The 27,652-nt window shown below is 37.3% G+C and overlaps 1 protein-coding gene across 1 annotated transcript; it reads right to left on the bottom strand.

The window, feature by feature from the left end:
* Nucleotides 1–971: 971 nt before the first annotated feature.
* Nucleotides 972–17,073, bottom strand: SPATA9 (spermatogenesis associated 9). The gene is made up of 5 exons (XM_069085118.1): nucleotides 17,013–17,073; nucleotides 16,742–16,830; nucleotides 14,687–14,914; nucleotides 4,501–4,596; nucleotides 972–2,218 (listed from the first exon to the last, which is right to left on the bottom strand). The coding sequence occupies exons 1-5, from the start codon at nucleotides 17,071–17,073 to the stop codon at nucleotides 1,958–1,960; spliced, it is 735 nt and encodes a 244-aa protein (XP_068941219.1). The 3' UTR covers nucleotides 972–1,957.
* Between the last annotated feature and the right edge of the window lie 10,579 nt (nucleotides 17,074–27,652).

A 27,652-nucleotide genomic window follows, 5' to 3' on the forward strand; every position in this document is an offset into this window, starting at 1 on the left:
GAATTTATTATTATAAGAATGGGTAAGGAACTCCTACATGGCACATTAGATAGAACAGCCAACCTGGAGACAGGAAGAGTTGAGTTCTAATGTAGCCTCAAACACTTACTAGCTGTGTTACCCTGGACAAGTTACTTAATCCTGTTTGCTTCAGTTTCTTCATCTATAAAACAAGCTAGAGAAGGAAATGGCAAACCGCTCCAGGGTCTTTGTCAAGAAAACTCCAAAAGGGGTCACAAAGAATTAGACAGGACTGAAAAAACTGAGCATACAAGGGCCTTCTAGAAAAGGAATTAGTAATCACATCCATATATTTATGTTGATCCCAAAGGTTGAAGATACAATGTAAAAGCAAGTGTAGTTCCTTGGCAAGACAGTGACTTTGGAGTCAGGGGACTAGCTTTAAATTCACTGTACTCAATTAAATTCAACAGTATTTACTAAGCACTAGCAGTGCCAGGCATTGTGCTAGGTGCTGGGGATACAAAAACAAAAAAAATGAAACAATCCCTGCCCTCAAAGAGCTCATGTGTTCCCATGATAAACAGCATGAGTCTGATTTGTGGCCTTAAATTTGAATTATTTCTCTGTAACCTATAAATAATACATTTTAAGCCTTGAAAATACACTTTAAGAAATATGAAGCAGAAGTCATCTTTAAGTGTTAGCATTAATCTACTTCATTTTTTCTTTTAAAGTTATAAAGTTAATCAGTTTTACATATTTGATTACATACAGGATTTGAACTTTATAATCACAATAGCTAGCATTTATATAGCACCTACTGTGTGCCAAGCACTACACTACATGCTTCAGAAATAGGATATAATTTGACCTTCACAACAACTCTAGGAAATAGGTGCCAATATCCCAATTTTATAGATGAGGAAACTGAGGCAAATGGACTCACAAATAATGACTCAACCAAGGTCATATAGGTAGTAAGTGTATGAGACTGGATTTAAACTAAGGTTTTCCTGACTATAGGTCCAGCTTTCTATCTACTATATCATCTAGCTACCATAAAGTTGTGTATACAAATAAACATGAATACAAATCAATTTTGAATTGTAAATGTAAAATTTTATAATTAAACAGTATGACCACCCAAGAAACTCAAGTGTTTACTTCTGCATTTTTCAGATAAAGTGAGGGAGAAAGTAAATATTCAGGGCAAAATAGGCTTGGGCTATGAAGCTTGTGAATACTCACATACTTAATATCTTTTTTTTTTTTAGAGCAATTGGGGTTAAGTAACTTGCTCAAGGTTACACGGCCAGTTATTTCTGGGTGTGGTGCTAAGTATCTGAGCCCAGATTCGATCCCAGGTCATTCCAACTCTGGGGCCTGTGTTCTTACTCACTGCGCCACCTGGCCACCCCTAAGCAATTGGGGTTAAGTAACTTGCTCAAGGTTACACAGCCAGGTGTTTCTGGGTGGGTGCCTGAGCCCAGATTCGATCCCAGGTCATCCCGACTCTGGGGCTGGTGCTCTTACTCACTGCACTTATACTTAATATCTTTATGAAAAAGATTATGGGGGTATTTTGTTAGTTTTTAAACTTCATTAAAACTTTTAAATAATTTCAGTTATTAGAAAAATATTCAAAAGAGATTTCAAAAATATAAATTTATTGTAAAAGGACCCACAGTCTAGGCTGTGCCATAATACAATCTACCAAATTAATATTGATTTGTTAAAATGAAGATTTATACTGATTTATATATCTATATTATTTTCACTTTTTTGTGCTGAAAACCACTTATACATATATATACAAAACAGTTCATTTTATTTTTCTTCTACATAGCACCACAGAATGACATTTTATAGCAATTGCTTTGTTTACAAGTAGGGTATTCAATATATCTACATTTTCCCCACTTTCAGATTGAATGTACCTTCAGATAGCATTTAAGCTCCATTTTAAAATTTTTGTATTTGTATTCATATTTACTTATTCATTCATTTCAGTTGATTGGTCAAATACAGAATGTAATACTTGAATCTTGTCATTCAACTTAATATCAGAAAGGAGAACAGTGTTTGGGTTCTCTGGCAGAGATCTATAAGGCTTAGCTACTATTTCATATTCAGAAAACACAGGCTCAGAAAAGGCTTTTCTAACTTCAAAATTATCATTTTTGTTTTGCCTTATGGACTCTTCTTCTTGAAAAATATTCTTCACCTTCTCCAGCAGTGCATTAATACAGACTGTCTATGTAATAAAAAGAAAAATTGATTTATTTTTAAACAACATATTTTAAAGTTATTGTAATATAACAATTCTAATAGTTTCAGAATTTATGTTTTCATGATTTGTTCAAGAAAATATTTTCTAAGTAATTGAATTAGCTTCCCAACTAATACTATAAAGTAGAATTCTCTATAACAACTTTGGAATTTTCTGCATTTAGTAATGGCTGTCTAGTTTAGAGTACCATAATTTGAAAAGAATATAGATTGTTTGGAGAAGAATTCAATAAGACAATACAGTAGTGATTTCTAGCCCCAACCTTTGTGATACCCCTGACTCATTATCTCAAAGAATATCACTAAAATTCTTTTAAAATTATTTTAATCTGCTCATCTCCTCCAACCCCAGAAGTCTCGTGCACAAATAAATTTATTCTATGTGGCACTTTTATCAGGAAATATGCATGAAATAAAAAAATTTAAAGTTTTAAGAATTTCAGAAAAGTTGTTAAACCTAGGACTGTTATACTTATCCTGTATAGTGCAACATGCAAATGAAACCTAAATACTTATAGAGGACTGCAAGTTTTCAAGGAAATTAACAATTCATCTCAATTCAACAAGTATTTCTTAAGAAATTTACAGTCTAAAAGGGACCATTCTACCATGTGGGACTACTAGATATAAAGAATAGTCCCTGCCCTCAAGGAGCTTAAATTCTACCTGGGAAGCAGCAAGTAAACAGATAAATTAAATGGCAAATAGCAAGGTCTAATCCAAGAGAATCCAGAAGACCCAAACCAGTAATCTAGGAGGAGGCTACAAATATATTAAAGTTTTTGGAAGGTAGTTTATGAACAGTTAGTCATAGGTAATTAGAAAGAAAGTGAGATAGAAAGATTTAGTCATTTGTTTTATAACCTGGGTAATACTTTGACAACTTGATCAGAAATTACGGCATTTTACCTCAGAATGCTTGCAGGTCAAAGGCAAATATTTTTAAGTAAACCTTAGGTCCATACAACATATTTACTGTAGTTAGGTGTACTTAGGTGAGAGGCCTACTTGAAGCCCATTTGCTGGGGCATATGGTCTCATTCCATTGATTGATAGTGTTGGGACTTAAATGGAAATAGGGGATTTAGGAATATGTTAATAGGTAAGGCCACAGGTTAAATAAAGGGTGGGTTTATTTTTGTTTGCTCATAGACCATAGAAACTATTGATTTCAAGAACAGGAAAGGTTTTAGGGATCATTTGGTACACATCCCTCCTATTTTATAGTTGAAGAAACTGAGGCCTAAAGTTGTAAAATGGTTTACTCAAAGTTACACTCATTAAAAGCAAAACCAGGATTAGAGCCAAGGTCTCCTGACCCCCCAACTCCCCATTTGAATGTCACTCTTTGTTACTTGAGGTTGGAAGAGATAACCCAGTATATCTTTCCCAGATTTGTTTTCCACAATTCTTGGATTTTTAGGTTGGATGCAGCAAAGGAACACCATTCCACAGACCCATAAAACAAATGGCATAATGGAAAGCCTGGGAGTTGTGCTGGATTGATGAATTGTGTGGCTTTGGACTCAATTCCTAATCTGAGAAGATTAAACCAGATTAGTTCTAAAATCTCTTCTAGCTCAGTGATGCAATGTTTCTGATTCACAAATCAAGGTTAATGAGGCTATAGATTAAAAAGGAAGATAATGTACTCTCCTAAGGGTTATATTTTACTTGCAAAAACTTTTAATAAGATATTCAATTCCATTTTTATCTGCTAGATAAAAGAAGCTTTTAGGGTTGTCTTGATTATCCAGATTATTTAAGGAACTCTGATTAATTAAACAAAGACAGCTTCTTTCATGAATTGATATTGGGGATACTGCACTATAGTGCAATTTCAGTGTGAGAGGAAACATTTAAATAATATCAGATCTCTAGAAATAGCCTTTGATAAGATTGCTTCAGTATTCTTATTTTCTTTCTGTATACTTTAGATAATATAGATGTTTAGTTCATTAAGATTTGGTTAATAGAAGCTCTACTGTACTATAATTAGGTTGGTATGAAAATAGGGCCATTCTTTCTTATAGTGTGACAACTGGATGAATGCCTGGGTATGTAATGCTTTATTCTCAAAAAAGCATTTATTCTGGCTAATCAAGGTTGAAATTCCACCCAAATGCTATGCATATTCTAGTTTACCATAGCATTTGATCTTTATGAAAAATTAAGATGGACATTCATCTTATCTCTTCACCATCACATGAAAGAACTATTGCACTTAGAAGTATTTTATTAACCTACCAAGTAAATTAGTGCTGCATAAGATGCATACATTATGCTTGCAAAGGCTGTTTTTGCTGGAAAGGAGATTACATCTAACAAAGAACCCTTTCTGACCTGTAGGAAAAGGGGAAAAAAATGTAAGTTTTTTCTTTTAAAAAAATTAGCACTTGCAGAATCTTTGTCAGTCACATTCTTGGCAGATAATTTTTTTTAGAAATTTAAGTTACTAAAATTATTTAAATACTAAACCAGAATATCTGATCATTAGATGCAGTCAGATTCTGCATTTCCAGGATTGAGTTTTAATTTCCTTTCTATAAGTTACTGCCATGTATATTCATGTTAAATTGGAAGTAAATCGTTTGCTTTTTTAATGTAATGTGAAAAAAAAAGTTAACACTTAAAACATTTAAGCCTTATATGAAGTGTAAAATGAGGCCTTTAAAATTTACTGCTTTTTAATTTACTACTTTTTAAAATTTATTCTTTTTCTAGAATTCTACTACAAAAGAAGATATTCATTTGGGAACAAATGTATATATATTAAGTGCTTTGCAAGCCTTTAAGCACTCTATATACTTTATGTGTCAATTACTAATATTATTTTAAGTTGATAAACAATCAACTTAATGCAGAAGGCAATTTCTCCTTGGAAACATTATTACAAATAATGGTTAGGTCTTAGGCTAGCCCACAAAAGGTCTTTTAACATATAATGCAGCTATGTTAATATTACTGGACTGAATTCTGGATTCTGGAAGTACAGGGAGGAAGGCATGCAGTATAGGAGATGAAGAGAAAAAGTTGTCTCTTTAACCCAGGCCATCCCTGGACAAAATTTTGAAATAGAAAAAGGTTGCCTTTGGAATCCTCAAACCTACTTTTTAATGATCCCATCTAATGCCCTTCTATTGTCTTTTCTAGGCCCTTAGACAAGGAGACCTACCAGGCCCAACAAATAGTAAATTCCTGCCCCTCCCTCAACAAAAAGGGGTGGGGATACTCCTGTGTTAGTGGCCACTGGGATTAATCTCCTAGATGACTAGAAAAAGCCATGGATTGAATGAAATTCCATTAATGTGAGAATGACAGATAACTCCTCCCCACCCCCAAATCCTCCAAAAGGTATTTGCATTTAAAAGAGGTTTCTTGTTAATTCAAATGGTGTTTCATTAATGAACTTCCTGATAGTCCCATAAAGTTATATAGACATAGTTTGCCTAATTTTTTAACAAGTGTAGCAGCAAGCACCCTAGCATCCCCAGGGTAGCTGCTACCACAGGTTCCTAGATCTGCCTTTCTAAGGGAAAGCAACTCAAAATATCCCAGTTAACAATCTTGCTTTAATTAATCAAACATATCATTTACCTAGTTCAGTGGGAAAAGGTCAGCACCCCGAACTTCAGAGTATACAGACAGAAACATTTCAGCAGACAGGCCTCCAGCTGTCCAACAATTACATCCATACCAAATCATAGTTACCAGAGAGGGAAGCATCAACATCTGGGTTTTTTGAAACTGGGGGGCTCTCAATGGCTGCCCAGAGTCTCATCTGGTCAAATCACACAACACTTCTCAAAGTGAGAAACAAAGTCTCACTACAGGGTTTATATAGCCTTCTCCTGGCTCAGAGAATATAACAACCCTCTTGACCCCACTGCCCAATCATAAAGTGTCTCCTCAGAAACAATCCTCCCACCACAGGCTCCAGGTGCACTTTAGCGTAGGGGCAGGGAAGATCTTAAAATTTTACTTTCCTATAACAACAAGGTACTTACAAAATTTTCCACAATATCCTTGTGGAAAAGAGAAAAAAATATGGCCTGAATGTTAGATAGGTACAATGAGAATTCAGAGATGAATGAATACCTTCAATCAATGAGTGATGATTAACGATTGATGTCAGCCTGAAGAAAAGAAAAATGTCCAGTATAGTGCTGTACCTGGTACTCTTATTGGCCTATTCTAGTCAACATTTTGGTCAGTCTTAAAAGTCAGTTTCATCCTATTTAATCTTCTTGAATTTAGTATCTTATTTCCTTCTAGTCATCTTCCATAAGATTGCCAAAAATGATATTCCTAAATTGTAGATCTGACTGTTACTACTTTGCTCAAGAAAATTCCATGGCTCTCCTTTACCTCTAGGGTTTAAAATTTCCTCTACTTGGCATTCATTCCCTTTCATAATCTAGACCTAGTCTGCTTTGGGGGACTGATTACTCATTATCTTCCCTTAGGCATTTAATACAGCAAAACTAAGCTACTTGCTGTTCTCCAACCTCCGTGCCAGGATAGGAAAGGGCTACCCTGATGTCTAGAATGCTCTTCCTCATTACTTTTCCCCAGGACTTATTTTAAGGCTCTAGTTAAATGCCACCTTCTTTGGGGGTTGAACCAGATGACCTCTGAAATCCCTTTCAATCCTAACATTCCATGATTCTATGAACTCACAGATTCTCTAAAAACTTAATGATTTTTCACAATGGACTCCTATGTCAGCAGCACTGGGGACAGTGGTCATGGATTGAGGACCATGCTTACCTGTATATTGGTTATTTGTAAGCTAGGGATCTTAAGTATTATTAAAAACTTAGTTGTGGGTGGGTTTTCCCCCCAGGGGAAAGGAAGAGGAACAAATAGGAAAGGAATAGATAAAATATTGCTATAAGAAACTATCTATGAAATTACTTGGGACTTGGAAAAATAAGGCCTGCATGCTTTGATTGGTTTTGATACTTTTTTCAAATAGACTTATTAACTTGGCAAACTGAAGTGAGATAAGACTTCACTGTATTTTATATTTAATAAATTCTAATTGAGAAATTTATTTGCATACTAGGTACTGTAGCAATATATCATTGTCTCTTTATGAGGAGGTATTTTACATTAGTAAATTTTCCAGATAAATACTTCTGTCAATGACAAAACTATGTTTATTCTATTTGTCGTAGAAACCTTTTGAAAATAGATTACATGGCTTTCTTAAGCACAAGATACTAATACTCTTTTCTTGATGACAGCATCATCTTTTTGAATATTAAGTGTGTAATACCCTCAGGTACTACTGGGCTGTACAGGACTCTTTTTTGCACATATACTAAATGACTCCAGACATCTGAGCTTTTATAATTCTTCTGTCTGCTTATCTTCCTCCTCTGAACTTTTATAATTCTTCTGTCTGCTTATCTTCCTCCTCTGAACCTGTTGCCTCATTTTATACATAATTTTGTAACTAAAACCCCTGAGAATAGTTTTGCCCATAATCATGAGCACCTGAGCTTTGGGACAGCTATATTCTGTGAAAATGCCTTTTTCAATCAAAATATATAAGTTTTCAGATGAAGTAATTAAAGCTTTCCATATCCATATGTAGCAGCAAGCACCCTAGCATACACAGGATGGCTGCTAACACAGGTTCTTTGATCTGCTTTTCTAAAGGAAAGCAACTCAAAAAGGGTTAACAATCTTACTTTAATCAATCAAACATATATCATTTACCTAGTTCAGGCAAAAAAGTCAGCACCTTGAACTTCAGAGAATAAAAACAGAAATTACAAGAGAAAATAACACAATTCCGCAGATAGGGCTTCTAGCTGTCTGACCATTACATCCATACCTAGTTAGTCACCAGAGGGAGAAGCACCAACATCTGAGTTTTCAAAGCCAAGGGGCTCAATGGCTGCCCAGAGTCTCATCTGGCCAAATCACACAACTCTTCCCAAAGTGAGCCCCAAAGCAAAACCTCGCCTCAGAGGTATATATAGCCTTCTCCAGGGTCAGAGAATGTCACAACCCTCATGACCCACTTGACTACAAAGTAACAAAAGTTGTGCCTTCCTGTAAAACAAGCCTTCCACCACAGGCTCCAGGTGAGCACATGCAGCCTATTAAGGGTAGAGTATGTTTTCAAATCTGGAAAAGTCCTCAAGTTCAATTTAGGCTTTATTAAGGGGCAGGGAAGATCTTCAAATTTCTATTACCATTATATCATATGAAAAAATAATTCAGTAATGATTGTAGAAATGCAAATTAATACAATTCTGAGGTACAACCTTATGGCTATTAGATTGGCTAATAGGACAGAAAAGGAAAATGATGAATATTGAAGGGGATGTGGGGAAAATGAGAAATTAATGCACTATTGGTGGAGTTGTGAACTGATTCAACCATTCTGTAGAGCAATTTGGAGCTATGCCTAAAGGTCTATAAAACCATGCATACCCTTTGACCTAGCAATACCACTTCTAGGTCTGTATCCAAAAGAGATTAAAAACAAAAAGGAAAAGGACCTATATGTACAAAAATATTTATAGCAGCTTTTTTCTGGGGGCAAAGAATTAAAAATTGAGGGGATGCCTATCAATTGGGGAATGGTTGAAGAAGTTGTGGTATGTGATTACAATGGAATACTATTATACTATTAGAAATATGAGCAGGATGCTCTCAGAAAAACCTGAAAAGACACTGTATGGGCTGATGCAAAGTGAAATGTATTATGTTCAAAGTAATAGCAATATTATAAGATGATCAACTGTGAATAACAGCTTTTTTCAGCACTACAATGATCCAAAACAACTCTGAAGGACCTTATGAAGAAAAACATTATCCATCATCAGAGAAAGAACTAATGGTATCTGAATACAGATTGAAGCACACTTTTTTTAACTTCATTTTTCTTGAGGTTTTTTTTGTCCATGTTTTCTTTTACAACATAACTGTTATGGCTATGTTTTGCATGACTGCACATATATAACCTATATCAAATTACTTGCCTTCTCAACTGGGGGGGGGAGGTGTTGGGGAAGAAGGAAGGGAGAGAATTTGGAATTCAAAGTTTTAAAAATGAATGTTGAAAATCGCTTTTACCTGTAACTGGGGGAAGAGAAAATATTAATTTTTTTAAATGTTAAAAAAAAGAAGAAATTATCTTTTTAAAGTATTTCCAGGTGATGACTTTTTTAGACTGCTGAGGTGGACAAAAGTCTGACTTTTGGAAAAGTAAGGTAATTTTAAGTTTTCCAGAAACTCCAAGTATTGTTTTCTATTAAAAAAAATTTTTTTAATCAAGCCCTGTTGGTGATGCTACCTGCATCTTGGAAAAACCTTTTCATTGCTCAAATTAATATTATCATTCTTAATTGAATTATATACATTCTCAGTTGAACAAATAACAATCATAGCATTTTCTAGTATATTAGGGATCTGAGAATGACAGAGCATTAAGTATAGATGCCTACTAAACTCTAAAAAAGTCAGGTTTTGTGGAACCTACAAAAGGTACAAAGAACAACAGTGAAAAGGCCACCAGAATAAAGGCCTGCAAGTTGTCTCTAATTTCCAGCAATAGTCTTTATTGTGGCATCCCATTTCTGGCTCAGATGACCACTGGAATGTCTTCTGTTTTAGGGAACTGTCCTGAAGGGAAGTCTTCTGTTTTGTTGACGACTATCATAGCTATGAAATTAAACATCAACATCTTGAGTGTCAGTGAACTTAAAATGGAAAGGAATACTTGAATTTAATTCAGGTGATCACTACATATACTGCTGTAGGCAAGAATCCCTTAGAAGAGATGGAGTAGCACTCATAGTCAATGACAGGATGAGAAAAACAATACTAGGGTAGAATCTCAAGAATGACAGAATGGTATTTGTTCAAATCCAAGGCAAATCGTTCCACTGATGTTGAAGAGGGCAAAGTTGATCAGTTCTATGAAGACTTACAGCATCTTCAAGAAATAAGAACAACAAAAAAAGATGTCACATTCATCACAGGGGACTGTAATGCTAAAGCAGGAAATCAAAAGATAATTGGACTAACAGGCAAATTTGTCCTTGGAGTACAATATGAAGCATAGTAGAGAATAATCGAGTTTTGTAAAAGTAACTCTGGTCATAGCGAACACTCTTTTTGGACGGACCAAAAGGCAACTTTACACATGGACATTGCTAGATGGTCAATATCAAAATCAAATTGATTATATACTTTGCAGCAAAGGTGAAGAAGCTCTATATAAGTCAGTTAAAACAAGACTTGGAGCGGACTATGGCCCAGGTCATGAGATTATTGCAAAAGTCAGACTTAAAATTGAATAAAATAGGGAAAACTATCAGAAAGTATAGGTATGATCCAAATAATATCCCTTATAAATATGAAGTAGAAGTGATGAAAACAGACTTAAGTGATGAGATCTGGTAGTTAGAGTGCCTGAAGAACTGGACAGAGGTTCACAATATTGTACAGGAAGCAGCAACAAAAACCACCTCAAAGAAAAAGAAGAGCAAGAAAGCAAAATGGCTATTTGATAAGGGTTTACAAATAGCTGTGGAAAGGAAAGTGAAAGGAAAAGGAGAAGGGCAGTGAGGTGGCACAGTGAATAGAACACCAGCCCTGGAGTCGAGGGCCTGAGTTCAAATCTGATCTCAGGCAATTGACACTAGCTGTGTGACCTTGGGCAAGTCACTTAACCCCAATTGCCTTGCCTTCCCCCCTCCAAGAAAAGAGAGAAAAGAAAAAAAAGAAAGGTAAAGAAGGAAGAGAAAGATATATACCTAAGTGAATGCAGAATTCCAGAGAGTAGCAAAGAGAGATAAGAAGGTTTTCTTAAATGAGCTATGCCAAGAAATAGAAAAAAACAATAGGATGGAAAGACATGAGATCTTTTCAAGAAAATTAGAGATACATTTCCTGCAAAAATGGGAATGATAAAAGACAAAAACGATAGGGGCTTAACAGAAGTAGAGATTAAGAAGAGGTAGCAAGAATACACAGAACTATAGAAGAAAGATCTTAATATCACTGATAACCATGATGGTGTGGTTTCTGATCTAGAACCAGAAATCCCACAGAATGAAGTCAAATGGGCCTTAGGAAGCATTGCTAATGGTAAGACTAGTGGAGGTGAGAGAATTCCAGCAGCTGAGCTATTTAAAATCCTAAAAGATGATGCTGTTAAAGTGTTGCAGTCAATATGACAGCAAATTTGGAAAACTCAAGAGCGACCACTGGATTGGAAAAGATCAGCTTATGTCCCAATCCTAATGAAGGGCAATGCCAAGGAATGTTCAAATGACTAAACAATTGTGCTCCTTTCACATACCAGCAAAGTTTTTCTTAAGATTCTGCAAGGCAGGCTTCAGCAATATGTGAACCAAGAATTAGCAGAAGTGAGACTGGTTTTTGAAGAGGCAGAGGAACAAGAAACTAAATTGCCAACATTTGCTGGATTATGGAGAAAGCAAAGGAGTTCCAGAGAAACATCTACTCCTGCTCCACTGACTGCATTAAAGCCTTTGACTGCGGATCATAACAAAATGTGGCAAGTCCTCAAAGAGATGAGAAACTTATTTGTCTCTTGAGGAACCTGTACGGGGGCCAAGAAGCACCAATTGGAATCAAACAGGGAACGATTGATTGGTTGAAGATTGGAAAAGGAGTATGACAAAGTTTCACATTGTTGCCTTCTTTAGCTTATATGCAGAGTACATCATGAGAAATGCCAGGCTGGGCGAATCAAAAGACAGGATTAAGGAATATCAACAATCTCAGCTAAGCAGACAATACAGTTCAGATGACGGAAAGTGAAAAATTAAGAAGCTTCTTGAGGGTGGAAGAGGAGAGTATAAAAGCTGGCTTGAAGTTTAACATAAAAAAACCTAAGATCTTGACAACTGTTCCCATCTCTTCCTGGAAAACAGGAGAAAAAATGAAAACAGTGTCAGATTTTATATTCTTGGACTCAAAGATCACTGCAGACAGTGACGGCAGCCATGAAATTAAAAGACACTTGCTCCCTGGAAGGAAAGCTATGGTAAATCCGGACAGCATGCTAAAAAGCACATACATCACCTTGTTGACAAAGGTGCATGTAGTCAAAACTATGGTTTTTCCAGTAGCAATGTATGGTTGTGAGAGTTATACCATAAGGAAAGCTGAGCACCACAGAATCAATGCTTTTGAATTGTGGTACTGGAGATGACTTTTGATAGTCCCTTAGATAGTAAAGAGATCAAGTCAGTCAATACACGGAAGAAATTAATTCAGACTCTTTACTGGAAGGTCAAATACTGAAGCTGAAACTTAAATACTTTGGCCATATAATGAGAAGATAAGACTCATTAGAAAAGACCCTCATGTTGGGAAAGATTGAAGGCCAAAGGAGAAAGGGATGGAAGAGGATGAGATGGATAGATAGTGTTATGGAAACAATGAACGTGAGCTTGAACAGATTTCAGGAGACCGTTGAGGATAGAAGTCCTGGTGTGTTCATGGAGTCATAAAGAGTCAGATACAACTGAATGACTCAACAACAATACCCATGAGCAGGACAGGGAAGAAGACAACAAGACAAAAAAGGGTTTTTTTTTTCTTTTTCTTTCTCTCCCTAGGATTAGTTCTAAGCAAATCAAACTCTTATTAAGGAGGGGACAAAAATTTAAGGTTTTTTTCTGAGATGTCAAAGAATGAGATTCTGAGAAGGTGCCTATCCTTTGGGGAATGGCTAAGCAAGCAATGGTGTGGGGAGCCAAAGAGGCCTGAGCCAGGACTCAGATAATTACCTTGATAATAGTGGACTTTTAATAGCAAAGACCTCTTTGAGATATGACTTTTGGTCAAGTTAGCTCCTGAGTTCTTTTAATATGGGTTACACTTAAAAGGATGTTGTTTGAGTTCTGAGACCAATAGGCTCTGCCCCAAGATTTTAGTTGCTCAGAACCAAAATATTTGAATTCTTAGGTGGTCGGTTCCTATGTAGATATACTTGATGATGCAGCTTTGGTTTCAGGCTTGAAGCCAGCTCTCAAAAGCATCCTTTGTAATGTAACTGCATGTGAAAGGAGTTAACTGACTTTTCCTAAGACTTTATGGCACCTAGAGGGCAAAAGCCTTACTGCCATGCTACTTCCAGGATATGACAGACTAAGATAAAGATAAGAATGCTTGAATCCCCTTCTTTTGTCTCATTGCTCTATAAAAACCTCATCCTAAGAATCAACAAATGGAGTTCATCGTTCTTCCTTGAACTACCCACATGGCCTAGTCATTTCTTATTCACGTCTCCGAATCATGTTAAGTGCTGGACACTGAGCAGCCCACGGCACAATGGTACATGAATGTGATAGAATACTACTGTGTAGTAAGAAATGATGGAGGGGATGGTTTGGGACAGACTTGTGAAGTCTTGTATGAAGTGAGGCAGAGTGAAATGAACCAGGAGAACAATATGCAAAAGAAAAACAACTTTGAAAGCATTAGGAATCTGATTAATGAAGTCATCAGTTACCATTCTATAGAAAAAATGATGAAACATGCTACCCTCTTCCTGACAGAGAGGTGAAGGACTCAAAGTGCATACTGACATCTATTTTTGGACATGGCCAAAGGGAAATTTGGTCTGCTCGACTACACACATCTGCAACAAGGGTTTTGTTTTTCTTTCATTCTTGAGGGAGAAAGGTGGATTTTCATTGTTTGAAAAAAAAGTAAAATACAATTTTTAAAAAATACCAAAAAAAAGTTTCTCTCTCAGCACATACAATACCAAAGAATGAAGTAAATAAAAGTTAGAAGTACTCCTTTGAAGTTTCCTTGAATACTCCAGTCTGCCAGTTGTTGTAAGCTCCATAGCTCAAGCACTGTGTCGTATATAAGCTAAATAAAAGCATGTAAAACTCAATACTGAGCCATTCAGTACGTCTTACTGATGTATTCTAGCTTTGGACAGCACCTAAATGACCTAGCCTTTTTTACAATTCTTCAAATGTGACACACCACTTTATTTATACAACTAAGAGGAAAGACCCTAAACATAACCTTATAGCAAAATATTGTCAGCATTTTCTCACATTCTTCCCTTACTCTCTCCTCAGATATTGTGTATACTTAAAAAAAAAAAAAAGGTAATGGGGAAAAGAGAGAAAAACTTTTTTTAAAGTCTTGCTGCTTAATTGTTTTAGGTTTGAGGTTTGTGCTAATTTATATGGTTGTTTTAAGGAGGCATCCATAGATCTGTTTCTCTTATATTCATTACTCTCTCCCTTCACAATACTTGAGAACAAATCGCATGGGATGAAAGGTCTTAGCAAATCTTTTCCTTACCAAGAATATCAGCTTTGTACCTAAGAATTTAAATGAAATAAATACTCATTTTTCCAATATTTTAGAGAATCATTTTTTAAAGTTATTAAATGTTCATTTCTCTTACCTGAACTTTATACAGAGGTTGCTTTGGGGTGTTTACATCCCTCAGAAGACGATGTGATATGTTCTTTAGCTCTAAAAGCCTATGGGCAAGTTGAGGCTGCAAAAGTTTGGCAACTGATTTTGATGATCTGGATATCTTATGTAATCCTTGGAGGACTGCTCCTGCATGTATCCTAGCTAGAGTGATAGCCATCCTTGTTTTGGATGCTCTTGGGATCATATCTGTTTTCTGAAAAACAAACCTTTGAAAAGTGACTGGCATACGCTCCAAAAGCTCCTTGAGGGTTGACAGTAGATCTTATACAACTTTATATCCCCATAATTCCCTGTGTATGATAATATCTGTTGGATAAATGACAAATCCCACAGGTTACAAAGATTTGTGACTGAATTGCATGGAATCTTCTAGGGTGGATTGGAAATACCCTCTACCAACAAGAAACCCTCTATGATTTAGCAAATGAGTCTTAATCTGGGTCATGCAGAGGTTAAGTGGTTTGCCCAGGGTCATGTAGCTAGTGTGTTGGCCAGGCTGGAATTTAAACCCAGTTCTTCCTAACTTCAAGCCCAGACTCTATCCACTACTCCAAACTAAATCACATCAGAAACCTTTTGGCATCACTAGAACATATTATATCATGACATATGTTATAATGGCATCTTATCAGCCCTAGTGAATAGTTCACTGGACTTGGAGTGAGGATGACTTGGCTTCACATCCTGACCCCTACAATTACTGGCTATGCGACCCTGGCAGTTCACGATTTCTTTTCCTCATCTGTAAAATGAGGGAGTTAGTCTCCATGACTTCTAAACTCTTTCCCAGCTCTAAAGATATGATTCTTTGATTTCTAATAGAAACTGAACCCCAGAGAAATCACTTAGCATTGCTACATTCCATTCTAACCAATGAAACAAAATGAATCATTCCTCAATTAATTTTTGATATGTTATCCCTACACTTTAAGTATCTAAAAAATTGTAAAAAGTCAGTGCAAATTAACACTTCTGCATCACATAGATATTTCCATGTAAGTTTATTCAGTAGCCTAATATGCTGAAATATTTACTTTAAATGTCTCAACATTTTTGTCTCAACTGAATTTTGGCATTATTACAGACAAGTAAGGTTGCTAGTGGGTTATTATCAAGTAAATGGATGATTTTTAAAGAATATTTTCTTCTATACTATGGTAAAACCTCCACTCTAGAGTATGAACCTTTCTGGCAAACCAGATTATTTACCTCTCATAAATAAGCTGTCTTTCTTCCTAACCAGTGTAATACAATCATTGGCCCACATTTCTCTTCCAAACCCCTTCATTTACTCAGAGGGCTCCATACTAACATCTAATACCTCTTGATCATAAGTCTTTTAACACTTTTTCTTTCCACATTTTTTGCCTTTTTTCTTTTCTTTTTTCTTTTTGTATCCCCAGTGCTTAGCACAGTGCCTGGCACAAAGTGGTACCTAATAAATGTTTATTGACTGACTGGGTAATATATACCCACAACATCTATCTTTTCCAATTGGTATTATTTTCCCTATCACATTTGGTTTAGTTCAAGTAAGCTTTATTTGGAGTACATGTAGATGCATTTTTATTTTACATTAATTAAATTTTAAGTATCTTGTTTGCTTTGAGGATAGCGAAATTTCTTATCTTGTTTTACATTGTCACCTATATCATGTTGGTTTCTGTTAACCATAATAAACAGAACCACAGGAGCCATTTCCTTCTTGATTTTGGTTGATTTGCCTTGGATCAAATTCCTAACATTTATATTATATATTCCTAACATTTTTTTCTGTCTGGAACCATGACCTTGTCTTCTTCTCTTAAGCTGGAACCCTAATAGCACATTAAAATTTAGGGAGTCTTTTATGAGCTGAAATTTGCAACATTTTTGTCTTATATTTGAGCTATCAATCTTTCTTGTGTCTTTATGCATTCAGCCTCAAGATCAAGTATCCAACAAGTGGTAGGAAAAAAATACAATATTCATTTGTTTTTTGAAAAGAAGATCCCTTTTCAAAGTTATAAAGTCACATTACCTGGTTTGACTGTGATAATCTTAATATGGTGGGAAATTCATCCTTAAATTCGTCTACAAGGTCCATGATTGCTTTCTGTAATCCCTCAACTGAGAGATGAAAAGAAGCCAAAGAAATATCTTAACTAAAAATATACTCCCCAACATATTCCCAAAGAATGCAACATATATAGGTGGCAATTCCTTGGAGACTGAGAAAATAAGAAAGTCTTGAGGAATTTTTATCCCAGTTTCCCACACCCCCACTCCCATTTGAACAAGATTGTGTATACTTTTTCCAGAAAAGTTCTTCACTACTTGGCCGCATATCCAACCAACAGGTTTGATTGGCATCATGAATCCCTGCTTGTACTCCTAATTCTCAGTTCTCCTGCAGCCCCAGGCAGTTTGTCCAACTCAGCCTGTAGGCAGGGATGAAGGCAGCCTTCCTACTCAAGAAAGCAGGGAAGGTCCAGAACCTGTGGATGACTACCAGAATCATTTTTTATGGAACAATGGGCCTCTTGTGAACTTGTTACAGAATCTTATGAAATCACAATAGGAAGGATAGGAATTGTAGAGGTGCTTGTGAAGAGAACAGAGTGAAAGCACAAATCATCCAGCAATGATGAGCTATTGAAAATAAGACAACTTTCCTGTGTTCTACAGGGATGCATGAATTAGTGAATCCTCTGGTAACAAAGTTACTTTATAAGAAAATTTGTCAATATTCTTTCTAAAAAAATACCTTTCTAAACCATGGGAAACAGAGGTATCTATTGATCTTGCTGCCATGTGTTGGTATTCTTTTCATCATTACCAACTGAATTCTTTCCACACCTTCTCAATCCCGTTTTTATCCATGTCTTTCCATAGACTCATAAAGTAACCACCCAACTCAGTGGAGGCGTTGTTCTGATTCTTTTCATATTTAAAGAGTATAAGTACAGGTTGTCCAGATGTTGCTATTTGCTACATAACTGAGCTCACCTCCATTTATGGTGTATCATTGTTGACTACAACCTAATTATAGACATAACCCATTTTTCCATTGCCTAGATGAGATAGCATGACCAAAAAAGATATCCCTAAACGTAATTCCTCTTTGTTTATACCTAGATCAAGGTAAAGAGGGCTTATCTTGGGAAAGATTGTAAAGACTGACATTTATTTTCTATACTTTGAGAGTCTCCACTTGAGAATTAGAATAGGCAAAGAAGAAACAAAGCTATCGCTCTTGCAAATGATATGATGGTATATTTACAGAATCCTAGAAAATCAAGTAAAAAAAAAAACTACTTGAATTAATAAACAACTTTAGCAATGTTGCCGGATATAAAATAAACCCACATGAATCACAGACATTTCTATATATTACTAACAAAGCCCAACAGCAAGAGATAGAAAGAGAAATTCCATTTAAAGTTATGGTAGACATCATAAAATATTTGGGAGTCTGTCGGCTAAGAAAAACCCAGGAACCATATGAACACAATTACAAAACACTTTTCACACAAATAAGGTCAGATCTAAATAATTGGAAAAATATCAGTTACTTGTTGGTAGGCTAAGTTAATATAATAAAAATTACAATTCTACCTAAATTAATTTACCTACTCAGTGTCATGCCAATCAAACTACCAAAAAATCATTTTATAGAGCTAGAAAAAATAATAACAAAATCCATCTCCAAGAACAAAAGGTAGAGAATATCAAAGAAATTAATGAAAAGAATTGCAAGGGAAGGTGGCCTAGCTATGCTGGATCTTAAATTGTATTATAAAGAGGCAATCATCTAAACTCCTTGATATTGGCTAAGAAATATAGTGGTGAATCAGTGGAACAGATAAGGTACATAAGACACTGTAATCAATGACTATAATAATGTTTGATAAACCCGAAGACTCCAGCTTCTGGGATAAGATCTCACTATTTAACAAAAACTGCTGGGAAAACTGAAAAATAGTATGGCAGAAAGTAAGTGCAGAATAATATCTAATACCCTAAACCAAGATAAAGTCAAAATGGGCACATGAGTTAGATATAAAGGCAGATACTATAAGCAAATTGGGAGAGCAAAATAGTTTACCTGTCAGATTTATGGAGAAGGGAAGAATTTATGACCAAACGAGAGACAGTGAACATTATGAAATGTAAAATGGATAATTTTGATTGTATTAAATTGAAAAGGTTTTGCACAAACAAAGCCAATGCAACCAAGATTAGGAGGGAAGCAGAAAACTGGGAAATAATTTTTACAGCCAGTATCTCTGATAAAGGCCTCATTTCTAAAATATAGAGAGAACTGAGTCAAATTTATAAGAATACAAGTTACTCCCCAATTGATAAATGGTCAAACGATATGAATAGGCAGTTTTCAGAAGAAGGAATTAAAGCTATCTATAGTCATATGAAAAAATTCTCTAAATCACTGTTGATTAGAGAAATGCAAATCAAAACAGCTCTGAGATACCATATCATGCTTATCTGATTAGCTAATGTGACAAAACATGAAAATCATAAATGTTGGAGAAAATGTGGGAAAATTAGAACACTAATTCTTTATTGCTGGAGTTGTGAACTGATTCAGCTATTCTGGAGAGTAATTTGGAACTATTCCCAAAGGACTATAAAAATGTGCATACCCTTTGACCCAGAAATACCACTTCTAGGGCTGTATCCCAAAGAAATCAAAAGAGTGGGAAAAGGACCCACATGTACAAAAATATTTATACCAATTCTTTTTGTGGTAGCTAAGAATTGGAAATTGAGAAGATGCCCATCAGTTGGGGAATGGCTGAACAAGTTGTGGTATATGAATGTAATGGAGTACTATCATTCCATAAGAAAGGATGAGCAGGCAGACTTCATAAAAACCTGGAAAGACTTACATGAACTGATGCTGAGTGAAGTGAGCAGAACCAGGAAAACATTATACATAATAACAGCAACATTGTGCAATGACTAACTTTGATAGACTCATCTCTTCTCATCAATGCAAGGATCTAAGACAACTCCAAAAGACTTGTGATGGAAAATGCTATCCACATCCAGAAAAAGAACTATGAAGTACAAATGCAGGTCAAAGCACACTATTTGCTCTCTCTCTCTTTTTTTTTTTTGTTTCTTCTTTCTCATGTTTGCTCCCATTGGTTCTAATTCTTCTTTACAACATGACTAATGTGAAAATATGTTTAATATGAACATATATGTAGAGCCTATATCAGATTGCATGTCATCTTGGGGAGGGAGGGAGTGAAGGAGAGGAAGAAAATTTAGAACTAGAAATCTTATGGAAGTGAATATTAAAAACTAAAAATTAATTAATTAATATATTTTTTAAAAAAGAGTCCCCGAGGCAGACTCAAGATGGCAGAGTAGAAACAGGACCTCCAATGCAGCTCCAGCTTTCACCTTTCCCAATTCACATAAAAGGGGTCTATGAACAAACTTTGGAGCTACAGAACCTACAAAATGACACAGAGAATCTAACCTCCCGCTGAGGACAGCCCAGCAGGCCAGCAGGAATAGGCCAGTGCAGCACTTTGGGAGCCAAGCCCAGGCCCTCATGAGCCAGAGGTTTTAGACCCAGAGTGGGTCTGACCAGCTGCCGGCTGGAAGGACTCCAGATCACCAGCAGCTGTGGCCGTTTCCGGAATTATCAACACATAGATGAAAAGGACAAAGTGAGAGGTCAGTGCAGTGTGGACTTTGGGACTAGTAGTCGGGAGAGTGTCGGCTTTTGCCCCCAGGGCGAGAAGCTGATGAGATGCCTTGGCTCAGCGCTGTGGTGCCACATTGCAGCTTCAGCTCCTGGCCTGCAGACTGTAGGGGGACCAAGCAACCAGTCTGAGGGGTAATTGCTCATTTTAACTTGCTTGTATCTGGATTGCAGTCTAGGGTGGAGGTCCTGGGGTGTGCGACCAGCTTACCAGAGCATGTGGAGGCTTCAGAGGAAGCACCCAACTAATACCTCCTGTAGCTGAGAAAACCCCAGTGTTTGGGACAGAAGGTCCCCTGTCTGGTGGCAGAGTCCTACTGTTGCAAAAAGCCCAAAAGTCAAGTACTTGAGTGGCAACATGACCAGGCAAAGGAAGCAAAGCAAACAGAAGAATCCAACATTAGACTTCTATTTTGGGGACAAAAAGGATCAAAGCATAGAACAGGAGGAAGACAGTGAAGTCAGAACTCCTTCTGAGGAGCTTCAAAGGAAAATACGAGCTGGCTACAGGCCATAAAAGACCTTAAGAAGCAGATAGGAGAAGTGGAGGAAAAATTGGGAAGAGAAAAGGGAACAATGCAAGAAAATTATGAGTCAACAGCCTGACTGAGGAAAATAACACCTTAAAAAACAGACTAAGTCAAATGGCAAAAGAGGCTCAAAAAGGCAATGAGGAGAGGAATGCCTTAAAAAGCCAAATTTGACAGATGGAAAACAAATCTCAAAAGCTCAATGAGGAGAATCATTACCTCAGATTTAGAATGGAGTGAAGGGAAGCTAGTGACTTGATGAGAAATCAAGATGCTGTCAAACAGATCCAAACAAATGAAAGAATAGAAGGTAATGTGACATATCTCATGGGAAAAACCACTGACTTGGAAAATAGATCCAGGAGAGATAATTTAAGAATTATTGGACTACCTGAAAGCCATGATCAAAGAAAGAACCTAGAAATCATCCTCCAAGAAATTTTCAAGGAAAACTGCCCTGATGTTTTAGAACCAGAGGGAAAAATAGAAATTTAAAGAATTCACCGATCACCTCTTTAAAAAAAGTCCCCAAAATAAAATTCCTAGGAATATTATAGCCAAATTCCAGAGTTCCCAGGTCAAGGAGAAAATACTGCAAGTAGTCAGGAAGAAACAATTTGAGTATTGTGGAAACACAATCAGGATACACAAGACCTAGCAGCTTCTATATTAAGGGATTGCAGGGCTTGGAATATGATATTCTGGAGGTCAAAGGAGCTAGGACTAAAACCAAGAATCACCTACCCAGCAAAACTGAATATAATGCTATAGGGAAAAATATGGTCATTCAGTACAATAAAGAACTTTCGAGCATTCTTGATGAAAAAACCTGAGCTGAACAGAAAATTTGACTTTCAAATACAAGAAGCCAGAGAAGCACGAGAAGGTAAACAGCAAAAAGAAATCTTAAGGATCTTATTAAAGTTGAACTATTTACATTCCTACATGGAAAAACGATAATTGTAACTCATAAGACTTTTCTCAGTATGAGGATAGCTGAAGGGAATATATATGTGTATATATGTGAGGATGTATGTGAATATAAATATATATGTGAGTATGGGCATTTGTATGTTCATGTATACATAGACAGAGGGCAAAGGATGAATTGAACATGAAGGGATCTGTTTAACACCATCTTGATTTCTCATAAAGCTTCCATTTGCTCCAATCGGATTCTGAAGGAATGATTCTCCTCAGTGAGCTTTAGAGATTCTTTTATCCATCTGGCAAATTCAGCTTTTTAAGGCATTCTTCTCCTCAGTGCCTTTTTGAGCCTTTTTGCTATTTGAGTTAGTCCATTTTTTTAAGGTATTATTTTCCTCAGTCAGGCTGTTGACTCTCATTTCATAATTTTCTTGCGTCGTTCTCATTTCTCTTCCCAATTTTTCCTCCACTTCCCTTATCTTCTTCTTAAGGTCCTCTATGGCCTGTAACCAGCTCGTATTTTTCTTGGAAGCTTTTGGTGCAAGAGTTCTGACTTCACTGTCTTCCTCCTGATCCATGCTTTGATCTTTCTCGTCCCCAAAATAGGAGTCTAATGTTGGATTGCTTTACTTGGTTTGCTTCCTTTGCCTGCTCATTTTGCCACTCAATTACTTGACTGTTGGGCTTTTTTCCACAGTAGGACTCTGCCACCAGACAGGGGAGCTTTGTTCCAAATGCTGGGGTTTTCTCAGCTGCTGGAGGTATTAGTTGGGTGCCCTCTCTGAAGCCTCCACATGCTCTGGCAAGCTGGTCACACACCCCAGGACCTCCACCCTAGACCATAATCCATATCCAAGCAGGTTAAAGCAAGAGCTATTACCCCTCAGACTGGTTGCTTGGTCCCCCTACACTCAGCATGCCAGGAGCTGAAGCTGCCATGTGGTGGCAGCTGCACTGCAGTCCTCAGAGGCTTCTCGCCCCAGGGGCAAAAGCCTACACTCGAAGTCCACACTGCAGTCACTTGTCACTTTGTCCTTAGCATCTATGTGTTGATAATTCTGGACCACCAAAGTGGCTGGTGATCTGGAGTCCCTCCAGCCAGTGGCTGGTCAGGTCCGTCCTGGGGCTAAAACCTCGGGCATGGGGCTGGGCTCGGCTCCCAGAGCGCTGAGCTGGACAATTCCTGCTGGCCTGCTGGGCTGTCCTCATCAGGAAGTTAACTTCTCTGTGTCATTTTTTGGGTTCTGTAGCTCCAACGTTTGTTTAGAGTCCCCTTTTACATGAATTGGAGGTGGTGGGAGCTGGAGCTGCACAGAAGTCCTGTTTCTACTTAGTCTATTTTTTAAGGTATTCTTTTCTTCAGTATTTTTTTGGGTCTCCTTTAGCAGGCCGTTGACTAGTTTTTCATGATTTTCTTGCATCATTCTCATTTCTCTTTCCAATTTTTCCTCTACTTCTCTTACTTGATTTTCAAAATCCTTCTTGAGCTCCTCAATGGCCTGTAACCAATGTATATTTTTCTTGGCAGTTTTTGATGCAAGAGTTCTGACTTTGCTGTCTTCCTCCTGCTCCATGCCTTGATCCATTTTATCCCCAAAAAAGGATTCTGTTGTCTGTTTGTGCTTCACATGCTTGCTCATATTGGCAGCCAATTACTTGACTTTTGAGCTCTTTGCCATGATAGAACTCTGCTTCCAGAATGGAGAAAGCTATGTTCCAAATCGCTGGGGTTTTTGCAGCTGCCGGAGCTATTAGATGGGCACCCTCTCTACAATCCTCACATGCTCTGGCTCACTGGTGACACACCCCAGGACCACCACCCAAGACTGTGATCTGGATCCAAGCAGGTCAAAACAAGAGCGCTTAGCCTCTGAATGGTCTCTTGGTCCCCCTACAATCTGCAGGCCAGGAAGCTCTGGAAGCAGCCACCACGCCTCCTTCTGTTCTCAATCTGGGGGTAGCAGCTGGACTGTGCTCCCCCTGTTCAAACAAAGTTCCACACTGACCTTTTGTCTTTGGCATTTGTGGATTGAGAAGTCTGGAACCACTACAGCTGCTGGTAATCCACTCTCCCTATGTCTGCTCCAGCTGCAGTTGGTCTGGGCTACACTGGGGCTAAAACTACAGCTCACAGGGGACTTTGCTCTGCTCCTAGCATGCTGCGATGGACCTTTCCTGGCAGCCTTCCAGGCTTCCTTCAGTGGGAGATTTGTTTCTCTCTGTCACTTAGTGGGTTCTGTAGCTCTGAAGTTTGTTTAGAGTCATTTTTTACATGTATTGGAGAAGGTAGAAGCTGGAGCTACACAGAAGTCCTGTTTCTATTCTGTCATCTTGGCTCTGCCCAAAAGGTCAATTTTTTATTTAGCTCAGGTCTTGTCATCAGAAATGCTTGAAAGACCTGTATTTCATTGAATATCCATTTTTCCCCCTGAAGGATTACATTTAGTTTTTTTCTGGGTAGATTATTCTTGGTTGTAATCCTGAGTTATTTGCATAATAAATATTTGTCAAACTGGACTGTGAATTCTAATTACATTAAACATCCAAAGTATACCATCAAAAAAAAAAACCCAACTATGCCTTAATAGGTGTTTGTTACAAGAACACTATTTATATAGAATACATATATGTGTATATATATATGTGTGTGTGTGTGTATACACAAATATACAAAATTTATATGGCATTTACTATATGCCAGGTACTGTGCTAAGTGTTTTACAATTATTATGTCATTTGATCCTTATAACAACCCTGTGATATAGCTACTATTGTTATCCCAATTTTCATATGAAGAAATTGAGGCAAACAGAGATTAAGTGACTCACTCAGAGTCACACAGGTAGTAAGAGTCTTGGAGACTGGATTTGGACTTAGATCTTCTTGACCCCAAGCTCAGCATTCTATCCATTGTGTCACCTAGCTGCACCCCCAGCAGCGCACCAGTGTTAGAGGGCCTGGTGTAATGTTAATGGGATTTAAGATCTTTCTGCCCATTAACAGGCCTACTGCTAGTTCTTCATGCATTGGCCTTTTTATGCTTAGGCCATCAGGAGGCCTATAACTATGGGTAAATCTTAGTTCTTCTAAGATTTTCAAGAACATATCCCTAGAATTGATCATTTTTGATGAAGCAGCAGGGTAAATTAATGCTCCTTAATCCCAGTCTAGGGGAATACTGTTAGTTCCTGTTGTCTTTCCCCTCATTGCTTATTCCTTGTGGTGTCATGCTATCCTTCTTGTGAATCTATGAATTCCTGTTCTGTCCACTGAATCATTCCTTCCCAGATACTTGACCAATTCCTCCTTCTTAATGGGAGTTAGTACCAAGACACAGGCCCCACTCTTGTAGAATTTGATCTCCTGAAGTATCCAAACCTCCCCCAGACAGTTCATTGCAACCCTTAATGCTTTTGTGGAGTCATATTATATTGCTTCAAAATCTTTCCCTTCCTTTTGGCTATAAACTCCCACTCTATTCTTTTATCTGCCCTACAATGTGCTTATTTTCTCACCACTCTGAAGGCAGAAGAAAAAACTGAAAGACTTTTATCTACCTTGCCCCTTAATTTCGGATCAGTCATTATCTGAGTTCCTGTCTCATTCTTTCTTCTTTCCACCTCTGGTGCATTCCTCTATGTAATCCTACTACATATATGTTTTTAAATTTTGTTATTGATTATTTTACATGTAGCTGGGAAATAACATGTACAGGCACTGGGGAATAGAGATTCACTGTGCCCTACTGGAAAGTCAGAGTGGGTATGGGAGAAGACATGGGAGAGAGCAGATTGGAGGAGGGGATATCCAGTGGGATCGCTATTTTGGGATGGTGGGTAGGGGGAAAAATGGAGAGAAAATTTGTAACTCAAAATCTTGTGGAAATGAATGATGTAAACTAGAAGTTAATAAAGCATTTGATAAAAAAAAGAAGAAAATTTTATTTTTATTGAAAGACTTTGATTTTAAATTACACTTCCCAATGTATGTTTCTCCCCACTTCATTCCCTTATAGTATTAAGAACTATATTTTATAATGAGAAACAATAAAGGGGGATGGAGAATTAATAAAGACTAAGGAAAATATAAAAAAATTCTGATGTTATTTGCATGCAGTGTTCCACACCCAAAGTTCCCCACCTATGCAAAGAATCAGGGGGAGATGCCACCTAAAATATTGAAAAGAAATTAGTGGTAAATTAGTAGACTAGTAGAATTGGAAGTCAGATTGCAAAAAGATAAGAAGTGAATTGAAAGTAAGGACATGGAAGTAACAGATATTCATGACCCTAAGAATTTAACTAGAAAGGAAAAAAGTCTTTAATAAGGATATTTAATAGGGATCAATCTTAACCTCACAAATAAAAGATAGAGGAGGCATAACTACACAACAGTTCATCTGAAAAGATCTAAGGGGTTTTAGTGGGTTACAAGATCACTGTGAATCAATATTGTATACTTATAGACTAAACTGAGAGGTACAATGTTTGGGACTGGATTGGAGATAGTTCATATAGTGAATATTGTGTTTCTGGGCAGCACAATTCAGGAAGCTAGGAAACAGCTAGAAGGAAGAGGTGCATAATAGTGAAGGATTTTGATACAACACAAAGATTAGTTGAAGTATCTTGGGAAGTATACCCCATGGGGAGTCCTCTCGTCCTGCAGCAGGACTGAGAAAGAATTACTTACCCAGAGGTTGCATGAAGGTGCATAAAAAGAGATGGGACTCTGGGAATGGTGGAAAATAGCCAATTTTATTACTCTGTGTCCAGGCTTTTATAGGATGCTTCCTAATTGTTTTCCCCTGAGGACATTGCACACTTCTTTGTTCCCAGGCCATGGTTGTAAACCACACTTGTCTTGAGGACATAATCTTCACACCTGTGTGTTTGAGCTCTTTCCTGGGGGATGGGAAACCTATCCAGGCCTGGCAGCAGGCTCTTCACCTGAGAGGGCTTATTCAGCCATCAGGGTCAGAGTCCCACTGGCCTGTGGTCCTCTACAATACCCTTGAGAGGGGGATATAGTAGCTGTCTTAAAATATTTGAAATGCTTTAGTAAAATTAAGAATTAGATTTGTTATGCTTGGCTCTAGAGAACAGAACTGGGAACAATGGGAGGAAGTTGCAGAGAGGTAAATACTGGTTTGATATAAGGAAAAAATTCTGAGTACCCCTGTCCCCCTCCCCCCACCCACCTCCACCATCTTCCCAGGCAAAGGAACAGACTCAGCCCTTGCACAACCCATGTGTAATATCCCTTGGAAGCTAAGTTTCCCTTCCTATCTGCCACCTATTATTACCCCCTACTATGACTTCTTTTATTTCTTTTACTATCCTTGTAATAATTCATCAGTGTCTACTTAGAATAGAACTGTCCTTTGCCCTCTTCTATTATTTTCTCATCACCATCATATTCTAATCCCAGTTTGCCCACCCCTTCTACTGTGCCCTCTGGAATTCCTGCTCCATAGTTAATAAACTCCTCTTCATCCTTGACCTCTTTCTCTCACAATCTTTCCACCTTGCCCAGCTTTGGTTTCCCCTCAATAACACTGCATCCTCATCAGTGGATTTATCTAGCACTTATTGTACCTTCTCTCATTTCCCCTCCTTCCTCACATTGATCATTCATGATGAGTTAGAATACTTCTTGACCCCAGTTGTCATTTTTAGACTCTTCTTTAGACTTCTGTTTCCTTCACTCAGTAACCTTTTCTCTTTTGAAGTCCACCTAATTAAAATGATGGCAT

This window comes from Petaurus breviceps, unplaced genomic scaffold, assembly GCF_028583685.1.
Source record: "Petaurus breviceps papuanus isolate PSGF00001 unplaced genomic scaffold, PetGlider_PUasm1.0 175, whole genome shotgun sequence".
NCBI lineage: Eukaryota > Metazoa > Chordata > Mammalia > Diprotodontia > Petauridae > Petaurus > Petaurus breviceps.